Source organism: Camellia sinensis, chromosome 15 (assembly GCF_055761805.1).
Source record: "Camellia sinensis isolate YWXY chromosome 15, ASM5576180v1, whole genome shotgun sequence".
NCBI classification, from domain to species: domain Eukaryota; kingdom Viridiplantae; phylum Streptophyta; class Magnoliopsida; order Ericales; family Theaceae; genus Camellia; species Camellia sinensis.
In genome coordinates, this window is record NC_138975.1 from 5,607,347 (window position 1) to 5,635,233 (window position 27,887).

The 27,887-nt window shown below is 36.3% G+C and overlaps 1 protein-coding gene across 2 annotated transcripts; it reads left to right on the forward strand.

Annotated features, from left to right (window-relative positions):
• Positions 1-27,887, forward strand: LOC114320306 (histone acetyltransferase HAC1). 2 transcript variants are annotated; one of them, XM_028267459.2, is made up of 17 exons: positions 1-335; positions 8,079-8,362; positions 11,241-11,352; positions 11,592-11,907; positions 11,989-12,480; positions 12,624-14,455; positions 17,893-18,189; positions 18,276-18,554; positions 20,147-20,275; positions 20,443-20,643; positions 20,788-20,930; positions 21,050-21,362; positions 22,649-22,788; positions 24,148-24,226; positions 24,348-24,740; positions 26,854-27,071; positions 27,209-27,887. In XM_028267459.2, exons 2-17 carry the CDS (start codon positions 8,169-8,171, stop codon positions 27,321-27,323), a joined length of 5,253 nt encoding a protein of 1,750 aa, XP_028123260.1. In that variant the 5' UTR covers positions 1-335; positions 8,079-8,168; the 3' UTR covers positions 27,324-27,887. The 2 variants fall into 2 exon arrangements, with proteins under 2 accessions (XP_028123260.1, XP_028123262.1); XM_028267461.2 differs by having other exon boundaries at positions 57-335; positions 11,592-11,730.

Consider the following 27,887-nt stretch of genomic DNA (forward strand, 5'->3'; position numbering starts at 1 on the left):
CTGCTTTCTCCCTTCGTCTTGCAATATTATTATTATTAAGATTATTATTGTCGTGTGAGTGTAACTCTGTGCGAGGGCGTGCGTGCGTGCGTGCGAGTGAATTCGCGCGTGGCGTTGGGCGGTGACCGACCTTTGCTCGTCTTTGCCCCTTACTTGCTATCACCAATTCAATCAATTCGATTTATCGGCAATACGATTATACGATACTGCCATCTCCAAGTTTTTTTCCGGCAAATGAAAAGCTCCGATCGCTGCTTTGGAGCTACGTCCCTTCCTCAATTGCACTCTCTTTATCTTTAGTCGTCCTATCCTTCTCGTGCTTGCTGCTGAATCAGGTTCGTCTCTTCCAAGTAGGGTTTGCCTTTCTTTTTTTTTTTTTGTGCGACTTGTTTAGTTTTTTTGATTCATCAATCGCTGTTTCCTGAAGGTTTCTTAGGGTTTTGACTTCAATTTCCCACTACCCTAATCGGTTCTATTTGTTCATCGCTAATCGACTTATTCATCTGCCTGCGAAGCAATTTGGGGCTTTTCAATTGTGTATGTTGAAAATTGTCAGTTTTGCATCAAGTTTCGGTTTTCACGTTTAATTGCTATCAACCGTGACTGCCCCTGTCATTTATCTCATATTTGTCAACCCTACAGATTTGGACAGAGGACCTGATTATATAGTTGCACTAGCCCCTAGCCCCTCAGGCAGTATTGCCCAAGCATAAATCAGTTTACCCAAACTCAACCCAACCCACTAATAGAAGTAAATAAATAAATAATATGTGCTGTGCTGTGCTGTGTAGCATAGCTTTTTGTTTTGCACATCAGGTAGTCCCATTCTTGCCCTGCCAATTTTTGAATCAGTGCTCTGGAAGATTGCACCCATACAGTCTATTCTTTTGCCTTGTTTTTTGTGGTTTAGAACATTAGGCATCTTCATGCTTGATCGAACCATCATTTGCCCTGTTTCAATTCTTCTCTTCACATCTATGTTTGGTGCCGTTTTAGAAGTTTCATGAAATCTTTCTCATCACACGATCTTGTTACAGTGTTCATACTTGAGAGTATGTAACTGCAATTTTTGCGTGTCAATGAAATTGTTTAGAGTGAACTTAGATGGTAATTCTTAAGAAATTTGACAGGTTAATTGAGTCCTATACCATATCTTTACTAGCTTTGTGGTTCATAATTAACTAATGTGAATATAACACAATATCAGGGCCACAACAAATTTCTACTCAATTCTTACCAGTAATATTGCACTATTGAGACCCAGATGAGATGGCCAGAACTAATTTCTACTCAATTGTTACCAGTAATTCTTATTATCTACCCTGAGATTGCCATAATGAGTCTGTGACCTTATCTATCATAGCACCATTAGTTGGACTGGTTAGAAGAGTTGTTTTGGGAAGTAGCTATTTTAGTTGACTTTTTGACTTTTTACAAAAAGACGTGTAGAAAAGCAGAGAGAAGAGTTGACTTTTTTGTAGTGACTTTTTGGCTATTTTAGGGTGTTCCCAAACAGCTCTTAAGGCTTCATTTGGCATTCCACTTGACGGCAACTTTTTTTACTTTTTTAGCACAGAAAACTAAAAAGATCCTTTTCCAACCCCAAGTTCCTGCCAAAAAGCCCAAGTTTCCTAGCAAAAAAACATTTAAGAAAAACCACTACAAAATTTCGCTTCCCAACCAAAAAACCCACATTCCCAACAAAAAAACCATGTGTGCCAAAAACATGACTTTATTTAAAATCAACTTGGCTTTAAGTTCAGCTAAAATGTTGGCTTAACGAAAACTCCCAAAGGAAGCCTAACAATGTATTTCCTGGAAAAAAAAAAATGAAAGTTTTATTTTGTTAGTAGGGCTACCAAATATATCCAATCTATGTTTCGTTTTAGTGAAGTTATGAAATATATATTTAGGAACTGTAAGTTATCACTTATTAAGTGAGTGAGATTTTTATTTGCTCATGCCTAGATCAATTGTTTGTGATTGACCAACTTTAGGAAGAGGTTTCATTAGAGAGGGAAAATTTACAATTAGAGATCAAAAGCTCTCAAGCTCACAAAATACAATGTCAAAATATCATAAACTAACTACTAAAGCCCCTAAAGGCCAACTAAACACACTAAACATGACAACCACACTAACTCACAATACCTATTTTTACATCAAACTCTCCCTCTAAAGTAAATAACTTGTTCTCAAGTTGGGGATATTAAACCAAAAAAAAAAAAAAAAACTCAACAATGACAAATGGGAAGTACAATGGACAAGCAAATGTGAATAAGACTAAGTGGTTGCAAGTCCTTAATTAAAAGCATCTTGACAAATACTCTTCCTTAAAAGTGAGTTTTCATTTATGCACATCTATTGAAGCCATGTTGAGGTGTGAATAGGCCATCCATGCAGCATGTGTCTTGTGAAGCAAGATGTCATCAAAATAGCTTTTCGTACTTGCTTCCAACACACACCAAGGCACATTCTTCCTAGAAGTTTGAGTTGGCTCCACATAGCCATTTAACTCAAGTTGTCACATGAGTGTTTCCCCTGCACATTGGCATAGGAAACAAAGTTGGCTTGAAGTCCACATCAACACAAAGTTGAACAACTTGCTTCGGAAGAAACACAAGAGGTACTGTTTGAGAGCAAGGTTTCAAAAAGCATTGTTACATAACGATTGCGGCTGTTATGTAATGGTTGTGGTGGTAGGCGTTACCCGTTACACCCAAAGTGTTTAAAGGCGAATGCGTAGCTCGAGGCATTTTACCCTTCATGAGGCGAGGCGTAAGCCTCAAGGCGTTGAGGCGTAAGCATTTCAAATTTCAAATTTTAATATTTAGTGAATAAATTAAATATTTTAAAATAGTAAAAAAAATAAAAACAATTAATTATAAAGGTGTAAATACTTCTCCCCCTAAGGTTTTGAATATTCTACTACATAAAAAGAAGCTTTCCTTCACTAAAAGTGATTGATTTTCTTGACTTTAGTGATTGAGCTTCTCACTTGACCATTAACTGTGCTTTTTTTTTTTTGGATTGATCATTTACTTAATTTTCCCTGTAGAATATAGTTGCAAAAAAGGTTTCTTTTATTTTTATTTTTATTTTTTATTTTTTATGTTTAAACAATCTAATAGACTAAGTTTAACAAAAGTCCAAGGCAACCTCTGCATGTGCGTACTCCTCACATGCTTATGCGCAAAAAACGTACAAAGCGCACTTAAGGCGCATGTCTCAAACTGTGATGCGCAAGCCTTTGGGGAGTAATGCCTAAGAATCAAAGCCTTGATGCGTTTTACCTTAGTCTCGAGGCGAGGCGAGCATCAAGGCGAGTCTCAGGAAAGCCTTTTAAAACTCTGGTTACACCCGCTTTTGTGATGTGATGAAAATTCACATGTGTAACGGCCGTAACAGCCCATTACACATTGTTATAATATTCTGAATAGCTTCTTTTCCAAAAAAAAAAAAGGAAAAAAGAAAAAAAAGCTTATAAAAAATAACAAATACTCAAGTGATCTAAGCTAAAAGAAAAAACCTTGTATGATTTTTTTTATTTATAATTTATTTTTTTATTTTTATTTCATCACATTAGCATGTAAAATAAAAAATATATAAATAATAGTTGTATTTATTTTTATAATTATTTCATTTAATATTTAATTATAAATATTTTTTATTTTGTTACTATGATGTGTTGTCTAAAAAATGTCTTAAAAAAAAAAAATAGTAGGTCAAAAATAATTTTTGCTTATGGCACAATTTTTATTTTTATAATCATTTCATTTAATACTTAATTGTAAATAATTTTATTTAGTTAGCTGTAAAGTGTTGTTTAAAAAAATGTCTTTAAAAAAAAATCATTAGCTCAAAAATAATTTTTATTTATGGTACAATTTTTATTTTATAATCATTTCATTTAATAATTGTAAATATTTTTTATTCAGTTATTTCTGGTATTGGTCAAAAATAATTTTGTGGATATTTAAAATCAATTATTTTTAAAATCATTAACTATTGAAATAAAATGTAAAAACTTCTTTTATAGTGACTTAATAATGTGAAATATATTGGATCATATTTAAAAATTAACAAAAGTTGATCAAAATCTATTTTCAACCCTAATAAATGTGATTCTAGAAAGAAAAAAAAAATGCGTATCGGTAAGTTTTTTTAAAATTGTGCGAAAAACTAAAAAATTTACGGTTCCGGTTACCGCAATCGTTATGTTATGATCTTCACACCCTACAACCGCAACTGCGCCACCACAACTGTTACGGCGACCGCAACTACTTCTCGAAGCCTTGCGTCTAACCCCTTTAGACCAAGTATATGACTCACCTCCTCAGCTTCCATTGAAGTGGAAAGTTGGCTTTCCGCCACATCTTCTTACATGGGAAGCAATTGGTAAGCAACAAAACTTGCTTGATCTTCAATAGCGCACCTTCACTCTCTACAAGAAGGTCGTTCTCATCATCATAATGGTCAAAGATTGGAACTCCCTCTTATTCACAAGCATCACCTTTCTCTTCATATGCACAAGCATTAGCTTTTTCATAATCCAACTCCTCACTTGTTGACACATCAAAGGGGAAAACATCTTGATCGTAATCTTGCTCTACCTCTTTGTCAAAGATAGGAACATCTTGATACCAACCTTGTGTTTGATCATAATCTTCTTCCATATCTTCTTCACTAAAGATGGATGCGTCCTCATCATCATATCTTGGTTCTACAACCTCTTCACTAAAGAGTACCTTATGATGATGTTCATTGTCAAAAGTCTCCTTCATTCCAACACTAGTTGAATAACAGACTTGGACATAGTCATAGAATGGTTGTCCAAAATCAATGATGCTTTCGTATTGATGTCCGAAACTTGAAACACTCTTTCTTTATTGCTTCTCAACCAATGAAGGTTGCACGTGATTGGATGGCAAAAGTTGCTCATTAATCTTTTTTCTCATTTTCTTTCACTCTTTAATCTTGTATTTGCCTTTTCTTTGTTTACAAACTTGTAGTTGTTTCCCCCAATTGGAGGTACTACTTTTAGGGCGTGGAGAGACCAATATCACCTTCTTTCCTTACGGCACATCATGATACTCCAAATGACTCTCGATTGTGTGTGTGTGTGGTTTTTTTTTAATCAGCAACAAAGAAAAATTTTATTAAAAAGGGAGACTCTGAATTGTGTTTAACCATTCTTGAAACACATCTAGAATGTAGCTCCCATGAAATTTGAGAAATCCAAAATCCTTGACTTCATAATCCCGTGTAGACTCAAATTCATTGGAATATGTTCTACCCCAATGCGGACCATCAAGTGGATTATCAAATGCAATTTGACGATCCTTGGATTCATCACTACATTCGGTGAGAAGTTATAACCATTGCACTCTTCCGATCAAAGAAGAAACTTGTTTACTCAACTCTTCCACCTCATTCCTTTCATCTTGGTTTATCATTGGTTCTTCCAATTGATGATTCATGTCCACATCTTTACCCAAATGCAGGGAAAAAGCTTTTCCTCTCCCTCCTTGTTGATCTCTACTTCGTTGGGTCATCAAATTAACTCTACAATAAACAAGAGTGCACTGTATTGCTTCAAGTCTTGATTAAACCAAAAAATTGTAACTCACTCATTGAGTCAAAGAACTGTAAACTCATTTACTTAGTCAAATAAAGGCAAATGCTCCAAATCAAAATTGATGTTCCAAAGAAAAACAAAGTTGACTCCTGGACAAATCGCGAATAAAAGTAATGAAGGGAGATCTCAACTCGATTACTTTGATGACAATCAAATCAGTGCAGTTCACAATCTTTGATAGGGTTCCATAGTAGTCCTTTGAAATCGCAACGCAAACTGAAATCAGAGTCAACCTAGGGTTTCATAGTCGTTTTAGCTGGCTTTGATAACAAGAGAGTCTAGATTGAGAGTTTGAATCGTGATTCCAGAGTCAAGTTGTGAAAGTGGAACCTAGTTTATACAATTTTAGGTCAAATCTGCGATTGATTATATGGGAGACCTAAGGCACCAAAGTCGATGCATGTCTTCAAGTTTGATTTGAAATCACAAGTGAGATCAAGCCTCTATGGTGAGATCACAAGTCTAAACCGAACCTCTAGGTTGAACAATTTGCACAATCTGAGAAGATTTGGCTAAGATCCAACTTGTACATTGATAAATTGTGTTGAGTAGGCTTTGCAAGGCATCATATTTCCACTATAAACATATTCGACTTGAATCGAAGTAGGTCGATAGAAATCTAGTTGCGTGTTACAGCTAAACTGTCATGGGCAATTTTTATTCTCTTCAAAGCAAATACGAGTATCTCTCTCAATCAACTCGAATTTGAGTTAGATAGATTCTTGAATCATGAAATTGTTGAAGCAACAAATTAGGCAAAAATGACCTAAACTTTGCTTTGATACCAAAATGATGGACCAAATTTGGGAAGGGATTCCATTAGAGAGAAAAATCTCAATTGGAGATACAAGAGCTCTCGAGCTCACAAATACAATGTCAAAATCTCATAAACTGACTACTGAAGGCCCTAACCACCAATTACAGGCCAAAGGCAAACTAAACACACTAAACATAACAATCTCACTAACTCACATGAACTCTTATTGCATCAGTTTCCCTTGTTAATGCAACTATCACCACATTAGCCATCTCTGGGGCTGTGGTGCAACTATCACCACTAATGCTCCAATGGTTGTTATTGTCAAGGCTGCATTTAGCTGATGTAAGGGAAAAGAAAAAGAAAACAAACCTAGTTTTCTTTGAAGTATGTTCATTCAGTTGTTGCAAGAAAGTGCGGGTTCCATTGACCCCTTTATTGTATATTGTAAAAATACAGTGCCTAAATGTTATTGTAGGTGACGTTTTAACTTCCCAGTTTGTGTTAACTTAACTCAAACTTGGATCCAAATTGGAATAGAAAATGATCAGTCGAGGCAAACATTAGTAAACTTGTTGGGATCTTGAGAGATTCTGCTGATTAGGAAATTCAAAAGGTACCTGGGCCATAAAGCATGGTACTGACATGAATAATACCATGTTTTCAATCATATGTGGACATGACTTTCCAAGTGTAGATTATTTACTTTTCATCATTGAAATTATTAATCCCTTTCTCTTTAATCTTTTTTGTAAACTTGCCAAAACCTGACCACTTTCATCTTTTGGACTGGCATTGATTTGCTTCCATGGTTTTATCATATTTGTACAACTTTTTTGGGAAAACTTGCCCGATATATTCTTCTTGTTGTGGTGATTTTCGTATGTTAGCATTTAATGTTCGAAATCCCTTTACTTGTATGGAAAATTTTAATTGCTCTGTTTGTTTCAACACTTTATAGAAATGGTTTCCCTTGGACTAAGATCTGGAGGATACAAGCAAGTCGTTAGTTCTAATTATGCCATTCAAACCAGACCAACAAGTTATTTTTAGATTGAATAAATACTTGTGCGGTAGATTTTGGTATAATCTTAAAAAGCAAGCAACAGTCCCGAGGCAATAAAATATGAAAAATATATATTTTGCATGCTATGTGGTTAAGCAACATGATTTGCAAATAAAAATGTTAATGCTATAATAAGTTCATTGGTGGAAGTACATTTGAAAGCATTGAGTGCCATCGTTGCAGGTGGAGGATAATAGCAGCTTCAGGAATGTTATTTAGGTTTAGAGACATCGGATCAAAGATCTTCATTTGTTGTACTGTGATAATTCACATTATTCTTGGTTTATTTATTTATTTTTTCCAGATTTTACGCCGTTGTACATTATGTTTGTTATTTTGTGCTCCCACTTATTTACCAAAGAATTGTTGTGTTCCCATTAATATATCTTTGTTTAGTCATATTACAATTTTGTAATTTGTATTTGCCTTAATTTTTAACCCATAAGACAATGCCTTTTCTTCATGACTTGTATTGCTTGAGTTTGGAAAATAATTTCATAGTTGACTGGAATTTCTTACATTCTTTTGGTACGGAGCATGTGATCATTGTTTATATGATATATGTATTAGTTCATTACTCATAACAGCATTGAATAGATGAAGATTCATCTTTGCAGGTGATGTGACATGGGATTTTCATGTAGATTGTGGAAGTGTAAAATTTTGAGTTCTGCTGTTCTTGGTATTTAGGAGCCTACAGAATAAAGATGAATGTGCAGGCACATATGTCAGGACAAATCTCAGGACAGGTACCTAATCAAGCAGGCACTCAGTTGCCTGGATTACCTCCCCAGAATGGAAGTTCTCTCTCTAACCATATACAAAATTTAGCTGGTCAGCGTAATACACTGAATATGGAGCCTGAGGTATCGCAAGCTCGCAGATTTATGCAAGAGAAAATGTAAGAAATTTCTTAGTTATTTGCTATGTTCATTATGGGTTTGTTGGGGTGAGCATGCTTTTGTTGAAGGGGAGATGCAATGGGTCAAAAAATGGCAGCATTTTTTTTATATGAAATTAGGTTACATTAGAAAAGTCTAGCAAGAAATCAGGTATCAACTTAGGCAACTTTAATATGACCACATTCGCATGACATGACACTATCAGTCTTTACGTGTTATTCAATACCAACTGATTGCTATGTTGCTCAATAATTTTTTCTAAATGAAAATTAATAAATAAGAAAAAAACAGACACTCATTACTCCTTTTCTTTTCTAGAGGGGAAAAAAGAGATGCTTCTTTCATATGTTGTGTATGTCATCACCCTGTGGGTCAACCAAGTTATACTATCATTTAGCTTTAGCATGGTGTGGCATGTGGGTTGCTATTTGACTTGTGTTGTTTAACCATTGAATGCAAAGTCTAAGGATGAAAGCTTGTTCTCAGAAAGATGGAGTATTATTTGTGTGATATTCAAATTAATTGCTAGCTGCATGTATCTTGTTTTTAAAGAGTGATGACCAATAAACACTATGGTGTAAAAGAACATTACACCCTAACCAAAGGCCTGAATGTAATTTGCCCCAACTTGTGTTTCAGTTTAGCAATCTCCACCGTAAAATGGTCCACACGAGACCTCTTTATGGAGATTTCATCATTTAAGTTATGTCAAATGTGCTCAACAATGTTAATTTACAGTAGCATCATTATATTGGGGTTTGGTGGGGGACTGTGGTAGGATCTTTACATGAAAAAGTGTTTGGGTACCGGGCAAGGTTCTGAAAAGCGGTTGCGGTCGCCGTAACGATGGCGGTGGCGCGGTTGCGGTTGTGGTTGCGGAGTGTAAAGGCCGTAGTGCAACGGTTGCGGTACCCAGAACCGCGAATTTTTTTATTTTTGGCACAATTTGAAAAAAACTTACCGATAGGCATATTTTTTTTCCATGATCATATTTATTGGGTTTAAAATAAATATTGATAAATTTTTATAAATTTTTAAGTATGATCTAATATATTTCATATTTTTAAATTACTATAAACTAAGTTTTTACATTTTATTTTAATAATTAATGACTTTATATTATACAAAAAATCAATCACTAACTATTATATATAAGATAAACAATGACAAAAGTAAGAAAATAAATAAGAGTTTAAATATATATATACATACATATTTTAACCAAGCCAAATAGATAATGACCACACTTCTTCTTCTTCTTCTTCTTCCTATTATTATTATTATTTTCAAACAATATATAGATAGGCACACACAAACAAAATGGTTGAGTGATAGTAGCTGAATAGAATAGCATAGGTTTTACAGTTTCAACAAATCAATAACATGTTCTTCATCTTCCCTTTTCTCTCTCTCTATCTCTTGCTCCTCCATCTTCTCTCTTTATATTCCCTCTTCTCTCTATTCCTCTTTTCCCATTTTCAGTTTTTTTTTTTTTGTGTTTTTTCGAAAGAAGTAGTTCGGAACCGTTACGTAACGGTACGTAACCGGCTATTACGGCACCGTTACGACCGCTACGGCACTGTTATGACCGATATGGCACCCGCGACGGCCGACACACCTGTGAATCTTAATCACATTGCAAAAGCGGCCGTAACGGGTGGCGGTAACCACCACAACCGTTACGTAACAGCGTTACTTAACGATTGCGGCTGCTTTTAAAACCTTGGTACTGGGGGTTCCGTCTAAGGCTGCTTTTTTCATGTGGATGGCAGCCTTAGGTCGGAATCTTACGTTGGATAATTTGGTGCGTTGGGGGCATGTTTTAGTGAATCGGTGTTGTATGTGTTGTGGTGATGCGGAGTCTATGGACCATTTGTTTCTTCATTGTTCGGTGGCTTCATATTTGTAGGGTTTCGTTTGCTCACTTTTGGGGTTGGTTGGGTTCACGAGGCGTACGGCTTGGGCGTCGACGTCGGCGGGCGTGGATACGGGTACCGTTTTGTTTGATGTGGCATGTTTGGTTGGAATGGAATAGACGCACCTTTTTAGAGGTTTTTCATGGTGTTTCTTGGTTACAAAATCGTCTTCTTGTAGTTATGCGTAGTTGGTTGGAGGGGAAGGTAGATCCAGATTTATTTGTTTTTTTAGACTTTTTAGATGAGGTGAGTGGTTAGCACTTGTTTTTGTTCTCCCCAAACTGGGGTGGGGGGGGGGGGGGGGGCTTTTTGTATTTGTCATCTTAATGCTTTCTCAATAATATTTGCTTATTTATCAAAAAACTAAATAAATAAATGGTGCTCAACAATGTTAATTTATGAGGAATCACATGTTAGAAATACATGTTTGCTAGTATATGAAGTTATGCACTGTAGATTTTATTTTTGGGAAGGCAAGTTACGTGGTTAAAAATTGCTTGTTACAGCATTGAATGATTTGCAAGAAAACTTTACTAGTTTTGTAACATTGCGGTTCGTCTTTTTCTATCTTCTATATCACATAATTTCTGCATGGAATTTGAGCCTAATGGGTCCTCAATAGACAACCCTTCCCTCCCGTATTTTCCCCTCAGAAAAGATGCTGGGAGGAGTGCACTGGGTGGTTGCACAAACTAATTACTGCTAGACTTGAACCTGCATTCTCATGTTTGGTAGTCCAAGCTTTTACAATTGCACCCAACAATGGGCCCTGCTTAAGTAGACACTCCTGCCAAGTTATTATTTCTGTTCCTGCGTCTATTTATTTATTTATTATTCCTGTTTCTGATATTTAATTATGTATTTAAGATGGATGACTCCATATTGTTTGTGTGGTGCATGTCTATAAGATTTTTCATATAGCATTGAATACTGATCAAACTTTGTATCTCCTTTCCTCCAGCTATGATTTTCTTATGCAGCGGCAGCAGCAAACTCATGATATACCACCAAAGCGGGTTCTGGATATTGTAAGACGCCTAGACGAGGGTCTATTCAGAAATGCTGCCACTAAGGTTTTTTATAGTTGTCCTATGTTTTCATCTTTATGCAAATTATTCCCTTGTTTTCAATTGAGTAATAGCATAGAATGACTGTTCCCTTCTTCTTTTTTGTGTTAATGCCAAAAGGATCTTTTGCATTATTGAACAACTTAAAAAAAATAAAAAAATAATTAACTACCAATTAGTTTGCTATATTATTATGTCGACCCTTGTGTGTTTTATTTATAATATGGGCATTCTTGTATCGCTAGGAGGAGTATGTGAACCTGGAGACTTTGGAGAATCGTTTACATGTTTTGATTAAGCGTTTACCAATGAGTACTCACAACCAACAATATCCGCACCTTGTTAATGCTCCCTCTCCTATTGGTACGATGATACCAACCCCAGGTATGCCTCATAGTGGGAATTCTAGCATGATTGTTGCATCGGCTGTAGATACTTCCATGATTGCTACCGGTGGTGGTAATAGCATGCCATCTGTGGCTGTCAATACTGGAAGCTTACTGCCTACTGCTAATGGGTCTTCTGTTGGGATACATGGTGGTTCTTTCAATTCATCTGATGGTACTTGAACTTTGATTTCCTCCAAGTCAGTATTTATAATTTCTCTTCGAACACGCAATGTAATAGAACCTACTTTTGCAGGGGCTATGTCTAATGGATACCAACAGTCACCTGCCAATTATTCCATGAGTTCCAGTGGAAACAACATGGCATCCTCAATTGGTGTACAAAGAATGACAAGCCAAATGATCCCTACTCCTGGATTTAATAGCAACAATAATCAATCTTACATGAATTTGGAGTCTTCCAATAATACTGGTGCTTTTTCAACTGTTGAATCTACAATTGCATCACAGACACTGCCACAAAAGCAGCATGTCGGGAGTCAAACCAGCCGGATACTACACAACCTTGGTAGCCATATAGGTGGCGGAATTAGGTCTGGTTTGCAGCCGAAATCTTACGGATTTTCAAATGGGGCTTTAAATGGTAGTTTGGGTATGATGCGGAGCAATTTGCAGATGATCAATGGTCCTGTAACTTCTGAGGGCTATCTGACGGCAACAACATATGGCAATTCACCCCAACCTCTTCAACAACACTATGATCAACATCAGCGACCAAAGTTGCAGGGTACTCTTTTATTTTCAGTATGGTACATCTTGTAATGTATGACATGTCACCTTCCAGCCTCCAGAAACTTGTGGAAGACATGACCTTTAAGTTGTAGTTTTTGAATAGAACTGCATTCTTACTGCTCATAATATATTTGGCAGGTGATGGTTATGGGATGAACACTCCCAATTCTTCTGGGTCTGGAAACTTCTATGGTCCTGTAACCTCTTCTGGTTCAGCAATGAATAATCAAAATTTGAATCCAGCAAACTTGCAGTCTATGTCCAGAACCAACTCTCCTTTGATGACTAATCAGCCGAATTTGCATACCACCCAGCAGGCTACACATATAAAGTCTGAATCAATTGATCAATCTGAAAAAATGAATTTCCAAGCCTCAAACTCACTGCGAGAGAGTCTCTTACAGTCTCATCATCAGCAACAGTTTCAGCAGCAGCCTCATCAGTTACAACAACAATTTGTTCAACATCAACGCCAACAGAAGCAGAAAATTCAGCAGCACCAGATATTGTTAAAGAACGATTCTTTTGGCCATTCTCAGCTGACTTCTGATCTAGGGAATCAACTAAAGCCTGACCCTGGAATGGAGTACCACAATGAATCTCTGAACTCACAAGTTTCAGAACAGTTCCAGTTTTCCGAGCTGCAGAACCAACTCCAGCAAGCTTCTGCTGACGATCATTCTGGAGGCTCTCAGTTGCTTTCTCTTCCATCTGTCTCGCAGGATATATGCTCGTCACTTACGCAAACTTCACAACAGATGCAACAATTGTTGCATCCTCACCAATTGGTTGACTCTCAAAATGAATTTAGCTGTCTTCCTGTTGGAGTACAATCAGATAGACTACTGCCAGGTCAATGGCATCCCAAGTCGCAGGACAGGTCTCAAGTACCAGCGAACTTTTTGCATGAGCAGAATATTCAAGAGGAATTCCATCAGAGAATAACTGTGCAAGATGAAGCTCAGCGCAATAATTTATCTTCAGAAGGATCTATTAGTCAAACTGTTGTTACAAGAACAGCAAAGCTGGAAAATTCAGGTGGCGCTACGTGTAGATCTGGTAATCCAAACCGTGAACGGCAGTTCAAGAATCAACAAAGGTGGTTGTTGTTTTTGCGGCATGCCCGTCGATGTATGGCCCCAGAAGGGAAATGCCAGGAAGTTAACTGCATAACTGCTCAGAAACTTTGGAAGCATATGGACTGCTGCAATGTGTCGCAATGTTCTTTTCCTCGTTGCCACCATACAAAGATATTACTTAATCATCACAAGCATTGTAGGGACCTGGGATGCCCTGTTTGTATTCCTGTCAAGAGTTATATAGAAACACAACTGAAAGCACGTGCTTGTACAGATTCTAATTCTGGCTTGCCATGTTCAATCAATGGATCATGTAAACCATATGATAGTGGAGACTCTGTAGCTAGATTTACTTCAAATACAAATCCACCAGTTGAAACTTCAGAAGGTTTACGGCTGAAACGCGTAAAGACTGAGCATCCATCACAGTCTCTTGTTCCTGAAAGTGAAAGTTCTGCCGTTTCAGTTCCTACCAGTGTTGAATCTCGTGTAATCCATGACGCACAATGTCTGGAATATCAACATGGTAACACTAGTATGCCAATGAAATCTGAAGTTACAGAAGTGAAGATGGAAATTCCTTTAAGTACTTGGCAAGGAAGTCCTAATATTAATGATATGAAGGACAATATGGATGACACCTATAACCAAAAGCCTGTTGGTGACCCTATTATATTAGATGATCCTGCTGGTTCTGCTCAACAAGAAAGCATTATGAGTGACAAAGAGATGGACCAATCTAAACAGGAAAATGTGACACTGCCTGCTGATAATGCTTCATCTGGAACCAAGTCTGGGAAGTCAAAAGTAAAGGGAGTATCATTGACCGAGCTGTTCACTCCTGAGCAAGTCAGGGCACATATTACAGGTCTGAGGCAGTGGGTTGGCCAGGTCAGTTTATGGATCTGCTTTGTTATATTTCTTTAAGATCATTCATTTTGTTACTTTTTTCTGGATGAGTGAAGGCTGACTGGCATACATTCTACCCTTGGGTGCATGGAGTGTGCAATTTGCATGAATGTCACTTATTAGATATTTGATAGAAATAACAAGTATTGCTTGCCTTCCAGGAGAGTGGGTTTACTTTAGATGTTACAAACAACTTCATTTTAATAAGTTACAATCCGAACCATCACATTTTCACTGACATTTTTTTTGTAGTAGTATATCTTGTTGCCCTCGTATCATTATTAAGCAGGATCCAAAATAAAGCAATGTTCTGCAATTGTTAGTAGCGAGTATTAGAAAAGTTGGAACAAAACTAGCATATGTGCCTCAGATTATCAATGCTTTTAGTAGGAAAAATTGCACACACAAAAGGAACCAAATTTTGTTTTGTTTAGGGGTGAGTGCGATGGGGATCCATTTTTATTGATTGTGCTCAGGAAGAGGTTTTGGGTTAAGGGTTTATGGTTTTCTCATTATTGTTCTCTTTTTTATTGTTTTCTTTTTTTTTTCTCTAGTTGTGGGTTGTGCCCCCTCATGGCACATTCCCCAGTACTCTCTTTTTTTGTGTTGGATTAAAAAAAAAAACACTACAAAGCATTCTACAATAGTGAGTTGTTTTGACACCTATTATCTAGTAAGAGTTTTTTCTATTTAACCTTTTTTTTTGTTAAGAAAATATTTGAGAACAAAAAAATCTTAATTTTTATTAAATAAACTAAGAAAGTAAAAAGGAAAGGAGGGGAGATAGAGAGATGAATTGAAAGTGAATATGGTCAAGCCACTTATTTTCTTTCTTTTTATTATAGTTACCTTTTATATACATACATATATATATTAACATTCATACTTTCTTAGCATTTCTTATGAACCTCCTTTCTTTACCTAACTTGTTAAACTTTATTCTTCATCTTGTTTAAAAAATATAAAAAAATAAAATGTATAACTCCGTTTTCCCAAAGGTCCTCTCGCATCGTGCTTTGGACTTTGGTTTGGGATGTTGGTTAATTTGGCTTTTTGGCTAAATTAGCCACAAAAAGACAAAATAGGTTAAAAAGCCAATAAGACAAAATGTCACATCCAAGTCATAATCATTGGACTTTTTCTCTCACAAAAGCCAAAAAAGCCAAAAAAGTCAACCCAAACGAACTTTTTAGCCGGGGCTAAAATAGCCAAAAAGCCAACCCAACTTCCCAAATAAATATATATTTAAATATTTTTGTCAATTTTTTAAGGTTGGAACTTTATTGCAAAGAGACTCGTATACACTTATTCTTAATAAGATTGATTTGCTTGACATTAATTTAATGATTCCTAGTTCGTGTTGAATTTATTTTCAAATTGTTTATTTGTGCCCTTATGTAAAGATATATGTAGACCTCCAATGTGTTCAATTAGTTAGCTTGTATAAGCCATATTTGCACGCACCCTCATTCTTTTTTACGTGAGCAAGGCAACTATCAAACAATTCATTCCTTTTCTCTTTCCTGCTCTCCGTCGATTGAGTTTCTTATCGCAAGCATAGATTCTTTTCTTTCAACATAGGTTACTGGCTGAAAGGGGAAGCTCTGCATAATATGAATACTCTTTCATTCAAGAAATACCCCCTCACCTTCATCATAATATAGCTGAGCACACGGTTTTAAAAGGCTTTCTTGAGACTTGCCTCGATACTTGCCTCGAGGCTGAGGTAAAATGCATCAAGGCTTTGATTTTTAGGCATTGTTCCCGAATGGCTTGCGTATCACAGTTTGAGACATGCGCCTTAAGTGCGCTTTGTACGCTTTTTGCGCATAAGCATGTGAGGAGTACGCACGCACATGCAGATGTTGCCTTGAGCTTTTGTTAAACTTAGTCTATTAGATTGTTTAAACATAAAAAAAGAAAAAAAGAAACCCTTTTTGCAACTATATTCTATAGGAAAAATTAAGTAAATGATCAATAAAAAAAAACACAGTTAATGGGAAGTGAGAAGCTCAATCACTAAAGTCAAGACATATCAATTTCCCTTTCAGTAAAGGAAAACTTCCTTTTATGTAGTAGAATGCTCAAAACCTTAAGGAGAAAAGTATTTACACCTTTATATTTAATTGTTTTTATTTTTTTTAGTATTTTAAAATATTTAATTTATTTACTAAATATTAAAATTTGAAATTTGAAATGCTTACGCCTCGCCTCATGAAGGGTAAAACGCCTCGAGGTACGCATTCGCCTTTAAAAACTTTGGCTGAGCAGCTACAAGCTTTTGGTAATGTATCGAGTGCCAACTGACGCTTGACAATTGAGGTGTTGACTTTGGAATAGAACCAAAAAACAAATGCATATACCCAGCATTCGGAAGCAGCAAGTGTAGTCTACAAAGCGAGCTTGAGTGTTTCATAGAACTACATTCACTGTGTAATTTACTTCGTTGTTGTCTGTTGTCAGCTTGACGAGTGAATATTTATATAGAGTTTAATTTTTATTTCCAAACATTTCCATATGTTTCCCCTTTCTTTTTTCTTTTTGTTGTTTCTTTTATGTTTCCAAAATGTTTTTATTTCCAAGCTAATTGAAACAATACATCGAGACAAAATTTTGACTCTTGCATGCATGTATACAGACAAACATATACACGTCTGCGCATATGTATGTATTTAGAAGCTCACAAACTGTACAAGCAAATAAAGATTCATATAGCAATTTAGTGACGAATTGAGCATATTACACTCCTATATATTTGCAAGTTAATTTAGCTTTGTGAAGGTATAATTAAATGCATCTAGATACCACACATAGTTTGTGACATGTGATGCTATTAATTAGATCAGCACTACAACATTGGTTTATAAATTTAAGATCTGGTTTAATTATCTTTGAGTGGATATATTAAATTTTGTCTAAAAGGAGTAAAGAGATAGAAACCAAGTCTCTGTAAGTTTATAAGCAAACAAAATTTCACCTCTTCAATATTAATATCAGAGTTTATAAATTTAACATCTGACATAAGTTAATGGAAGTGGTTACAAAAAGTCACCATAATGGGACCTGCAGGAGTCTACATATACATACAACCATGTGTTTGCGTGTATTGGTAAGCAATCTAATAAATATTTATTCTGCAATCTATTAAGTTAAAGTTGGTAGGTTATGTGGCAGGACTTCCTGCATATGGTTAATGAAAATTTTCAAGATTTGGCTCAACCCATATGCCAAAGTTACTTTATGCATCTGTTTATTTATCAAAAAAAGAAAAAGAAAAAGAAGTTACTTTGTGCATGAATTTGAATAAGTGTTGTCTTTTCTTCTTTTTGATTGTATGTTTCTGTCTTTTTCATTTCTGCGAAGTTGGTCGTGTTCTTTTTTGATGATGAGATTTTATTCCTACTTTTTGCTTTTGACAGAGTAAAGCAAAGGCAGAAAAAAATCAAGCTATGGAGCATTCAATGAGTGAGAACTCATGTCAGTTGTGTGCAGTTGAGAAGCTCACTTTTGAGCCACCACCTTTATATTGTTCGCCATGTGGTGCTCGCATTAAAAGAAATGCAATGTATTATACCATAGGAGCTGGTGATACGCGGCATTACTTCTGCATTCCATGCTATAATGAGGCCCGTGGAGATACTATCCTAGTTGATGGAACTGCTATCCCGAAGGCAAGGCTGGAGAAGAAGAAAAACGACGAGGAGACTGAAGAATGGGTATGTTACATCCTTTCTTTGTTTACCATATTTAATGCTCCTTATAAGGGCTTTAATGTATCTAATCTTTACTTTATTTTATACAGTGGGTTCAATGTGACAAGTGTGAGGCTTGGCAACATCAAATCTGTGCATTGTTTAATGGTCGAAGGAATGATGGTGGGCAAGCTGAATATACTTGTCCAAACTGCTATATAGCCGAAATTGAAAGAGGGGAGCGTATGCCCTTACCACAGAGTGCTGTTCTTGGAGCGAAAGATTTGCCTAGAACGATCCTCAGTGACCACATAGAGCAACGATTGTTTAGGCGGTTAAAGCAGGAAAAACAAGAGAGGGCAAGACTTCAGGGGAAGAGTTATGATGAGGTGATTCCTTTGACTCTCCATATGATGTTATGTGGGGTGACAATTGATGTTTTGTGTTTTAAATTCCATTATTTCAACTTCATAAGACGCTCAAGAAACTCAATTAGGTTTAGTGAAGGACACTTCAAAAAACTTGCACAGTTTATAATTTTAATTCAAAAATTGGATCAACTGTTTCACCTTACTTTTTGGGAATAAATAACCTCTGAAGCTTGGCAGTTCTATTTCCTTTTGGAAATATTGGGTCTCATTCTATTTAATCAGTTATTAAACCCTGCATTAATTATTCTGGTTGAACTTTCTTTATCTGTGTACGCACATATGCACATATGCACACATGCACATGTGTGTGATATGATTAGCTGATGGACAAATTTTTATCGGCCTCTTTTAGAAGACTAGTGTAGGTGATGCTTCAAATTAACATTTGGCAATAGCCACGTTGGTTTATTCCTCACCTCGCTAGTCTTTTCTCTCTGAAATTCCGTGTACTGTAAAAGACTAGTCTTGGTGATATTGCATACTATTGTCTCTTCTTTTTTTTTTTGTGTGTGGCTTATATCTGTTCGTTGATTTGAGTTGTGGCCAAGGTTTTAAAAAGCAGCCGCAACCGTTACGTAACGCCGTTACGTAACGGTTTTGGCGGTTACCGCCACCCGTTACGGCCGCTTTTGCAGTGTGATTGAGATTCACAGGTGCGTCGGCCGTAGCGGCTGCTGTAGCGGTCGTAACGGTGCCGTAACAGCCGTAACGGCCTGTTACGCACCGTTACGTAACGGTTCCAAACTGTTTCTTTAGAAAAAACACAAAAAAAAGCTGAAAATGGGAGAAAAGAGATAGAGAGAAGAGGGAAGATAAAGAGAGAAAATAGAGGAGCAAGAGATAGAGAGAGAGAGAGAAGAGGGAAGATGAAGAACATATTATTGATTTGTTGAAACTATAAGATGTATGCTATTCTATTCAGCTGCTATCACTAAACTATTTTGTTTGTGTGTGTCTATCTATATATTGTTTGAAAATAATAATAATAATAATAAGTGTGGTTATCATCTATTTGGTTGGGTTAAAATATGTATATATATATATTTAGGCTCTTATTTATTCTTTTACTTTTGTCATTATTTATCTTATATATAATAGTTAGTGATTGATTTTTTGTAAAATATAAAGTCATTAATTATTAAAATAAAATGTAAAAAACTCAATTTATAGTGATTTAAAAATATGAAATATATTAGATCATACTTAAAAATTTATAAAAATTGATCAATATTTATTTTTAACCCAATAAATATGATCATGGAAAAAAAATATGCGTATCGGTAAGTTTTTTTCAAATTGTGCAAAAAATAAAAAAATTCACGATTCCGGTAACCGCAACCGTTACACTACGGCCTTTACACCCCGCAACCGCAACCGCGTCACCGCCACCGTTACGGCGACCGCAACCGCTTTTCAGAACCTTGGTTGTGGCACAACACATTTGGGTGCAATTCTAACAACTTGAGCTTTTTGTTTGATGTGCATAGTGTGCATTCAGACTGCCTGCCCATTCCAATTTTTCTAATCTATTTTACCATTGGTATTGTCAGACTCCAGGGGCAGAAGCACTTGTAGTTAGAGTCGTGTCATCGGTTGACAAGAAGTTGGAAGTTAAGCAGCGATTTCTTGAGATTTTTCAAGAAGATAATTATCCAACAGAATTCCCATATAAATCCAAGGTATGCTGGATATACACTAATGTTTTTTAGTCTTTAACGTTCTCTTGAAGTAGAAAGACATGGAATACTGGCGTCCTTTTTTCAAGAGCATTTTGTGTTTCACTGGTGACTGTCATCTGTGGTGTTGCTAAATTATGAAATAAATAATAATTTTTCCCCCCTTCCAGGTCATATTGTTATTTCAGAAAATTGAAGGCGTGGAGGTGTGCCTGTTTGGCATGTATGTTCAAGAATTCGGATCAGAGTGCCAACAGCCAAATCATCGTCGCGTTTATCTCTCATATCTGGACTCTGTTAAGTATTTCAGGCCTGAGATTAAAGCAGTGACTGGAGAGGCACTCCGTACATTCGTTTACCATGAAATTCTGGCAAGTTTACATACTTGCTATTTTATTTTTTGTTTTTGTTTGCTTATTCATATATTTTGTTGATGTGCTGGTGCTTCTTTTATTGTCATCATTAGCCTCATTGTTTATTAACCTTCTCGATTGTATGTCTGATTTTCTTTTCAGATTGGATACCTTGAATATTGCAAAAAACGTGGTTTCACAAGTTGCTATATATGGGCTTGCCCTCCGTTGAAGGGTGAAGACTATATTTTGTATTGCCATCCAGAAATTCAGAAAACACCAAAATCTGATAAACTCAGAGAGTGGTGAGGCAAATAGCGTTTAGATGTGTGATCATTTTACTGTTGTTCATATCATGAAGCAAGATTTTATCTGCCTCAGATTTACATGGATAATTTTTTTTTTTTTTAAATTTAAAATTCAGGTACTTATCAATGTTAAGAAAGGCTGCAAAGGAAAATATTGTGGTCGAGCTCACAAATTTATACCACCATTTCTTTGTATCCACTGAGGAATGCAAGGCTAAGGTGACTGCAGCTCGGTTACCTTATTTTGATGGAGACTACTGGCCAGGTGCTGCAGAAGATATTATCTACCAGCTTCGTCAGGAAGAAGATGGCAGAAAACTACATAAGAAAGGAACAACCAAAAAGATCATAACAAAAAGGGCTCTGAAAGCATCTGGTCAATCTGATCTTACTGGCAACGCATCAAAGGATTTGTTACTAATGCACAAAGTAATACAAATATCCAATATCTCAATTTAGTTATTTTCCTATGAACAAGGTTTCAAAAACTGGTGTTACGTAACAGTTGTGGCTGTTACGTAATGGTTGCTGCAGTAGGCACTACCCGTTACATCCGCTTTTGTAGTTTGACAGAAATTCACACGTGTAACGGCGGTTTCGGTGTCATGTAACGGTCATAGCGGTACCGTAACGGTCATAATGCCCCAGTTACACACCGTTACAAACATTTACAATATTCTGAACAGTTTTCTTTCAAAAATAAAAAAGCTTACAAAATATACATTATACACGTTCTGCAATATTTGGTTGCTCAAAAATAATTTTTGTTCATGTCTCAATTTTTATTTTTATAATCATTTCATTTAATAATTGTAAACATTTTTTATGTAGCTAGTTCAGGTATTGGTCAAAAATAATTTTGTAGACATTTAAAATCAATTATTCTTAAAAAATAAATAAAATTATAGGAACAATATGGACTAATGACGTATAAAATTATTAACTATTGAAATAAAATGTAAAAAACTTCTTTTATAGTGATTTAAAAATATGAAATATATTGGGTCATTCTTAAAAATTAACAAAAATTGATTAAAATAAATTTTAAACCTCAATAAATGTGATCCTGGAAAAAAAAATATGCGTATCGGGCAAGTTTTTTTCAAATTGTGTGAAAAATAAAATAATTCACGGTTCCGGTTACTGCAACCGTTATGCTACACGGCCTTTACACCCCGCACCCGCACCCGCACTCCCGCTACCATTATGGTGACTGCAACAGCTTTTTGAAACCTTGCCTATGAATGTGAATACATGTTCCTTTAGTTTTCCTTAATCTGTGTTCAATTTCTAACTTTGTTGTATTGTTGTTATTGTTGTCATTTGTCTATTTTTCTTTTCATTTCCTGCGTACTGCGTTGGTGGCAAACTCACATTACAAATCTTCTGCTGCTGTTATACATAAAAAAAAATATTGTAGTTTTTGATATTATTTATATTTAGTTTAAAGGTTGTGACCTGTCACAATAGCATAAGTGCTATCTGCCCTAGCGTTGTGGCGTGGGAGTATGTGCATTGAGTACAACCTTTTTATACTATTTTTCTTTTAATGGCTTTGAATTGAGCCAACTGGAGAAATTAGATCCTTGTAGCCGACTCCAAATAATCGGGGATTTAGGGAGTTGAGTACTGTGGTATATATGTTTTGGTAATTTGAAATTGAATATTTATTTGTTTGGCTACCCTTGTTCTTAAAAGCTATCCATTTTGTCCAGCTTGGTGAAACAATTTGCCCAATGAAGGAAGATTTTATCATGGTTCACTTGCAGCATGCATGCACCCATTGCTGTATTTTAATGGTATCTGGAAATCGTTGGGTTTGCAACCAGTGCAAGAATTTTCACCTTTGTGACAAGTAAGAGTTTTGGAACCGGAGCTGTATTATTGTTTGTAATACTGTACATTTTTTGACCTGCTAAACATATGTACATGTACACGCAAGTTTTATGTGGTAAGTTTTTTAATTATGGGTTCATTCACATATTTCTCTAATAGCTATTGTGTTGCCATTGGGAGCCATGTCTCTATCAAAAATGGAAATAAGGAAAGGGAAGAGAAACTGAATTTAAGGCAAGGCCTTGGAACACTGATGTCATAGATCGGTTGAGATTCCAAAATCTCGTGTGTATGGATATAGAAATGTCCATTTGAACAAAATTATTTGTTGATAAACCAATAATAATTATAAATACTCTGTAACTGAAAGAAAAGCAATATAAACATGAACAAACATGGCTTACAAATTGCTAAACCAATACGACTGCCAAGAAAATTACAAAATAAATAATATAATTCAGTGAAATTTGTATTGTTTTTCTTTTCCCTCTAGATATGCAAAACTACCCTGTATGATTACAAAATAATTCTATAGAAAAGGAAAAACGAAAAGAAATATTTTCATTAGCCAACTAGGCTTATGAACTACTGCATTATCTCAAATGAGGTAAAATGCAATGGACACAGATATGACTTTGTGCCTTTGTGTTGTCTTTAATGTAAGTATTTGATTATGAGGCCTCAACTAGTGTCTTAAGTTTCCACAAGCAAACCTAATGGATCTGCAAAAACTGAGACAGATGAAGATTGAGAGAGCATAAGTGGAGAAGGCAGTTTATTATTGTCGCTTCTGTTGCACTGAAAATCAATTAGTCTTCCTGATTTCTAGTTCTTCTTTAAATTTGTTTGTACAGAACTTAGTTCTATTGTCAACCTCACATTCCTTTTCCTTAACTTGGATTCTTCTACAATTTTGTGCATTTTAAACTTTTTTGGCATTATAATACTAATAATAACAATAAACAGTTATAGTAATGATAATAATAATAAGAATTTAGCAGGAGAACTGGCAGGGTAAGACATTGCACTCCTGTTGTGGACATGATTCAAGGCCTTCAATTTCCCCATCTACTTCTTTCTCCTTTTGAAGTGATTCCAGTTAAAGAAATCAATTCTTTAAAATGTCTTAATTCCTTAAATGTGAAAATTCAAATGTATTCATCTATGGTTATGGCTTCATACGGTCCATGGACTGTTTGTTCTGCATCCTTGATGTAGTGGTGCCTATTTGATAGAAAATTTGTAATTGTTGAATTTTTTGGGGTTTCATCTGGATCATCAGTTAATGGTTCTTGTAACGTAATGTATTCTTTAATCTCGATTTTTTGCTATGACTGGTTACAATTTGCATTTGATGTTTGGGCTTATACGCCTACAGGTGTTATGAAGCTGAACAAAAGCTTGAAGAGAGAGACAGACATCCTATCAATCAGAGGGACAAACATGTACTTTATCCGGTAAGGTTTGATATCTGTGAGTTTACTTGTTTGTCATCGTACAGTGAGCTCTATTTAATTATTGATGCATGGTTACTTTGTGACTATCCCGATTTAGAAGTGAGATGATTAAACCTTGCAGGTTGAAATCAATGATGTATCTGAAGATACCAAGGATAAAGATGAGATTCTTGAGAGCGAATTCTTTGATACAAGACAGGCATTTTTGAGTCTTTGTCAAGGAAATCATTACCAGTATGATACGCTCCGCCGAGCTAAACATTCCTCTATGATGGTCCTTTACCATCTTCACAATCCAACTGCTCCTGCATTTGTGATAACGTGCAATGTATGTCATCTTGACATTGAAGCCGGCCAAGGTTGGCGCTGTGAGATCTGCCCTGATTATGATGTATGCAATGATTGTTATCAAAAGGATGGAGGAATTGATCATCCTCATAAGTTGACTAATCATCCATCCATAGCTGAGCGTGATGCACAGAACACAGAAGCTAGGGAACTACGAGTTTTACAGGTTTTTTTTTTTTTTCCTTCTGAATTTCTTTATAAATTTTTACTTCCCCTTAGTTATTGAATTTCTTTTTGTCTTGTTGGCACTTTCTGTTTTTTGTGGTTCGGTCGTTCTTTATTTCTTTTTTCTTCTTCTTCTTCTTCTCCATTTTTTTTTAATTTTTTAATTTTTTTGTGGGAAATTCATAGAAGAAGTCCGATGAGAAATAGAAAATATAGTACTACGCTGGGAGACATTGTAGTTCCAGTTGATGTCATAAAGAAGTGACAATTGAAAATGTCATGTCCTTTTTCCTTTATGAGGAAAGCCTAAAAGCCTTTCTTGTAGGAGCAAGGAAGGGATGGTGATTGGAAAATTAGTTTGTCTTGCAACTTTCAAAATTCAGTTTTTGGGTTACAACTCAGTGCATTTTACAAACCATTATAAGGTTGTATACATTTTTTATAAGTATATTATTTGTATCTTAAGGCCTTTTAATGTTGTATAAAGCTTTTTGATGAGGAAAGGTCATAGGGCTGCTCAAAAACTTATTTAGCTGTCAATTATTCATAAATTGGGATCAGATCCTCTCATGTGCTGTGATGAGCACCACATCTATTTTTTAGTAGACATGTGACATGTGTTATGCATAAAACAAAACAGAGTTTTGAGGAATACACTGATGTCACGTGGGGGGGCATGACCTTTAGTTGACTTGAGCCTTAAGGCTATCTTGGAGCATATTCCTTTGTCCACATCTTGATGCAAGTTTATATATTTGAGCCTTAAATATATTTTCTAACTGTTGTGAGCGGATATTAGCTCTTGATGTGGATATCATTCTGTGTGGTTGATTATTATAAAAGGTTCTGCTTATCTGGGATGTTTTGTGGTAGGGGATTTGGTTGGGGAGGGAGGTTTTTTGGGAGAGGGTTCGGTTTAGAGTGGGGGTTGCTGATCAAGTTCGCTTTTGGCAAGATCGGTGTTGTGATGGCTTGACTGTGGCGGCCATGTTCGCTTCGATTTATGCTATTGCCGCTGATGGGGAGGAGTTGGTTGCTTCGGTTAGGGGGAAGCAAGGGCAATCAGTTGTTTGGAATGTTCGTCTTCGTCGTGCTGTACTGGATTGGGAGCTAGACCAATTGGTGGATCTACTAGGTTTTTTGTATGGGTTGCAGAAGGGATGGGATGGATTCTATGGTCTGGGTTGTCCAGAGTTTTAAAGGTGTTTTCACAGTGTCCTCTTTTTATGGGGTGCTTGCCGGGGGTGTTGGTGGTGTGTTTCCTTGGAAAGGTATTTGGGCAACGGGTTCTCTTTCCAAGGTAGCCTTTTTTGTTTGGATAGCTGCTTTGCGCTGTATCCTTACTATTGATAATTTGATCCGGCGGAGGCATGTGTTGGTCAATTGGTGTTGTTTGTGTTGTAGAGATGCGGAAACGGTTGATCATTTGCTTTTGCAGTGCCCGGTGGTGTCATGGCTTTGCTGTAGGGTGGTTGCTCTTTTTGGGTTGGTTTGGGTGCAACCAGGATAGGTGTTGGAAGTATTGCTCAGTTGTTGGGGGGAGGGGGGCAGGTAAGAGGCGGCAGAAGGCTTTGTTATTTGCTTCCCATTGTTTGTTGTGATTGGTTTGGTTGGAGCGTAATAGGCATGTATTTTAGAACATGTGCCATTCCTTTCTTTGGTTAGAAAGTAGGCTTCTTATGATATTGCATAATTGGGTTACCAGTCCAGTTGATCCTGATGTGTTGACTTTTATACATTTTGTGGAGGATTTGCTTAGATCGTGTGCTTTTGCAGTCCATTCTGGGTTGCTATTTTCCATGTATTCTTTGCATCGTCTTGATACTTTTTTATAAAGTTCGTTTATTTATCAAAAGACCACATTTCTCCAATAAAAAGACTAGTTCAAATCTCGTTCACTTACCTATAAAAAGAAAGGTTCTTTTTAGTGTTTAGACCACAATCCCCCCAATAAAAGGTTCTCTTCAGTGTTTTGTCAGTAGCCTCAATCTGTAGGTCCATTTACCCTACAACTTCCATCACTCCTTGCTATTTAAGGTATTGATAGAATGATTCAAAAGAGTTGTATGTTTTCTACTTGAGGCCTGGCATGATTTGATTATTTGATGTCGCAGCTTAGGAAAATGCTCGACCTCCTGGTTCATGCGTCTCAGTGTCGTTCTCCTCATTGTCAATATCCAAATTGTCGCAAGGTGAAGGGTCTTTTCCGACATGGGATGCAATGCAAAACACGTGCGTCTGGAGGGTGTCCTCTCTGCAAGAAAATGTGGTATCTTCTTCAACTTCATGCTCGAGCTTGCAAGGAATCTGAGTGCCACGTACCACGTTGCAGGTTTGTATATGAATGTCCTCCTATTTACAAACTTTGAAGTGCCACAGTCCCTCTCCTTTTTCTTTTCCTCTCCTTGTTTCTGGTGGCTTTACTTGTTAGACCTGTCATAAATATTATATATGTTGACATTAATTCAGAGATTTGAAAGAACATGTGAGGAGGTTGCAACAGCAGTCTGATTCCCGGCGAAGGGCAGCAGTGATGGAGATGATGAGGCAACGGGCTGCTGAGGTTGCTGGCAATGCTGGATGACTGAGTTGTACATAATTAATGTTTCGCAGAAGACCTTCCAGAGGGAGGTAGCTTCTTGTTCCCATTAACTCTGTTAAGAGAGTGGACTGGACAGTGATATCTGAAGTGGGGTTTTAGAATTAAGATGAAGACAGCGAAAAGAAATTGCAGCAGATTGGTTAATAATTTGGTAATGGACAATTCTTTCATTCATATCTTCATGGCTGCACTCTCCCTAAGGAAGACAGTGAAATTTGTTGATCGGAGCTGCCTCATCTTCAACAACCACTAACTATATCCTTTGGAGAAAGAGTACTTGAGATGTCTTCGTCTGTGGCAAATTTGGTGATTCTTTGATTTTATCCGCCTCGTGTATCCATCCAGTGCCATCATTGGTGGCGAGTGTACTATAGTTGTCTGACTTGTGTAGAATGTTTTGTTACAAAGGAATTTGGGAGGGAGCCGAGTTTTCGAGTCCATTTAAGTATTTCTTCTGTTTGTTGTTCTTTCCTCCCTAAATATCCTTTTGTAGACTGTCTTCTTATTTAAAGATGAAAAAATAAAGTAGTGATTCTAAAACAGAAA

Bases quoted from the DNA above. Each gene is read 5' to 3' on its own strand.
- LOC114320306 (XM_028267459.2), top strand. From the start codon at position 8,169: ATGAATGTGCAGGCACATATGTCAGGACAAATCTCAGGACAGGTACCT. The intron at 21,363-22,648 runs GTAATACAAATA...CATTTTGTCCAG, and splicing joins ATTTGTTACTAATGCACAAA to CTTGGTGAAACAATTTGCCC. The intron at 24,227-24,347 runs GTAAGGTTTGAT...TAAACCTTGCAG, and splicing joins ACAAACATGTACTTTATCCG to GTTGAAATCAATGATGTATC.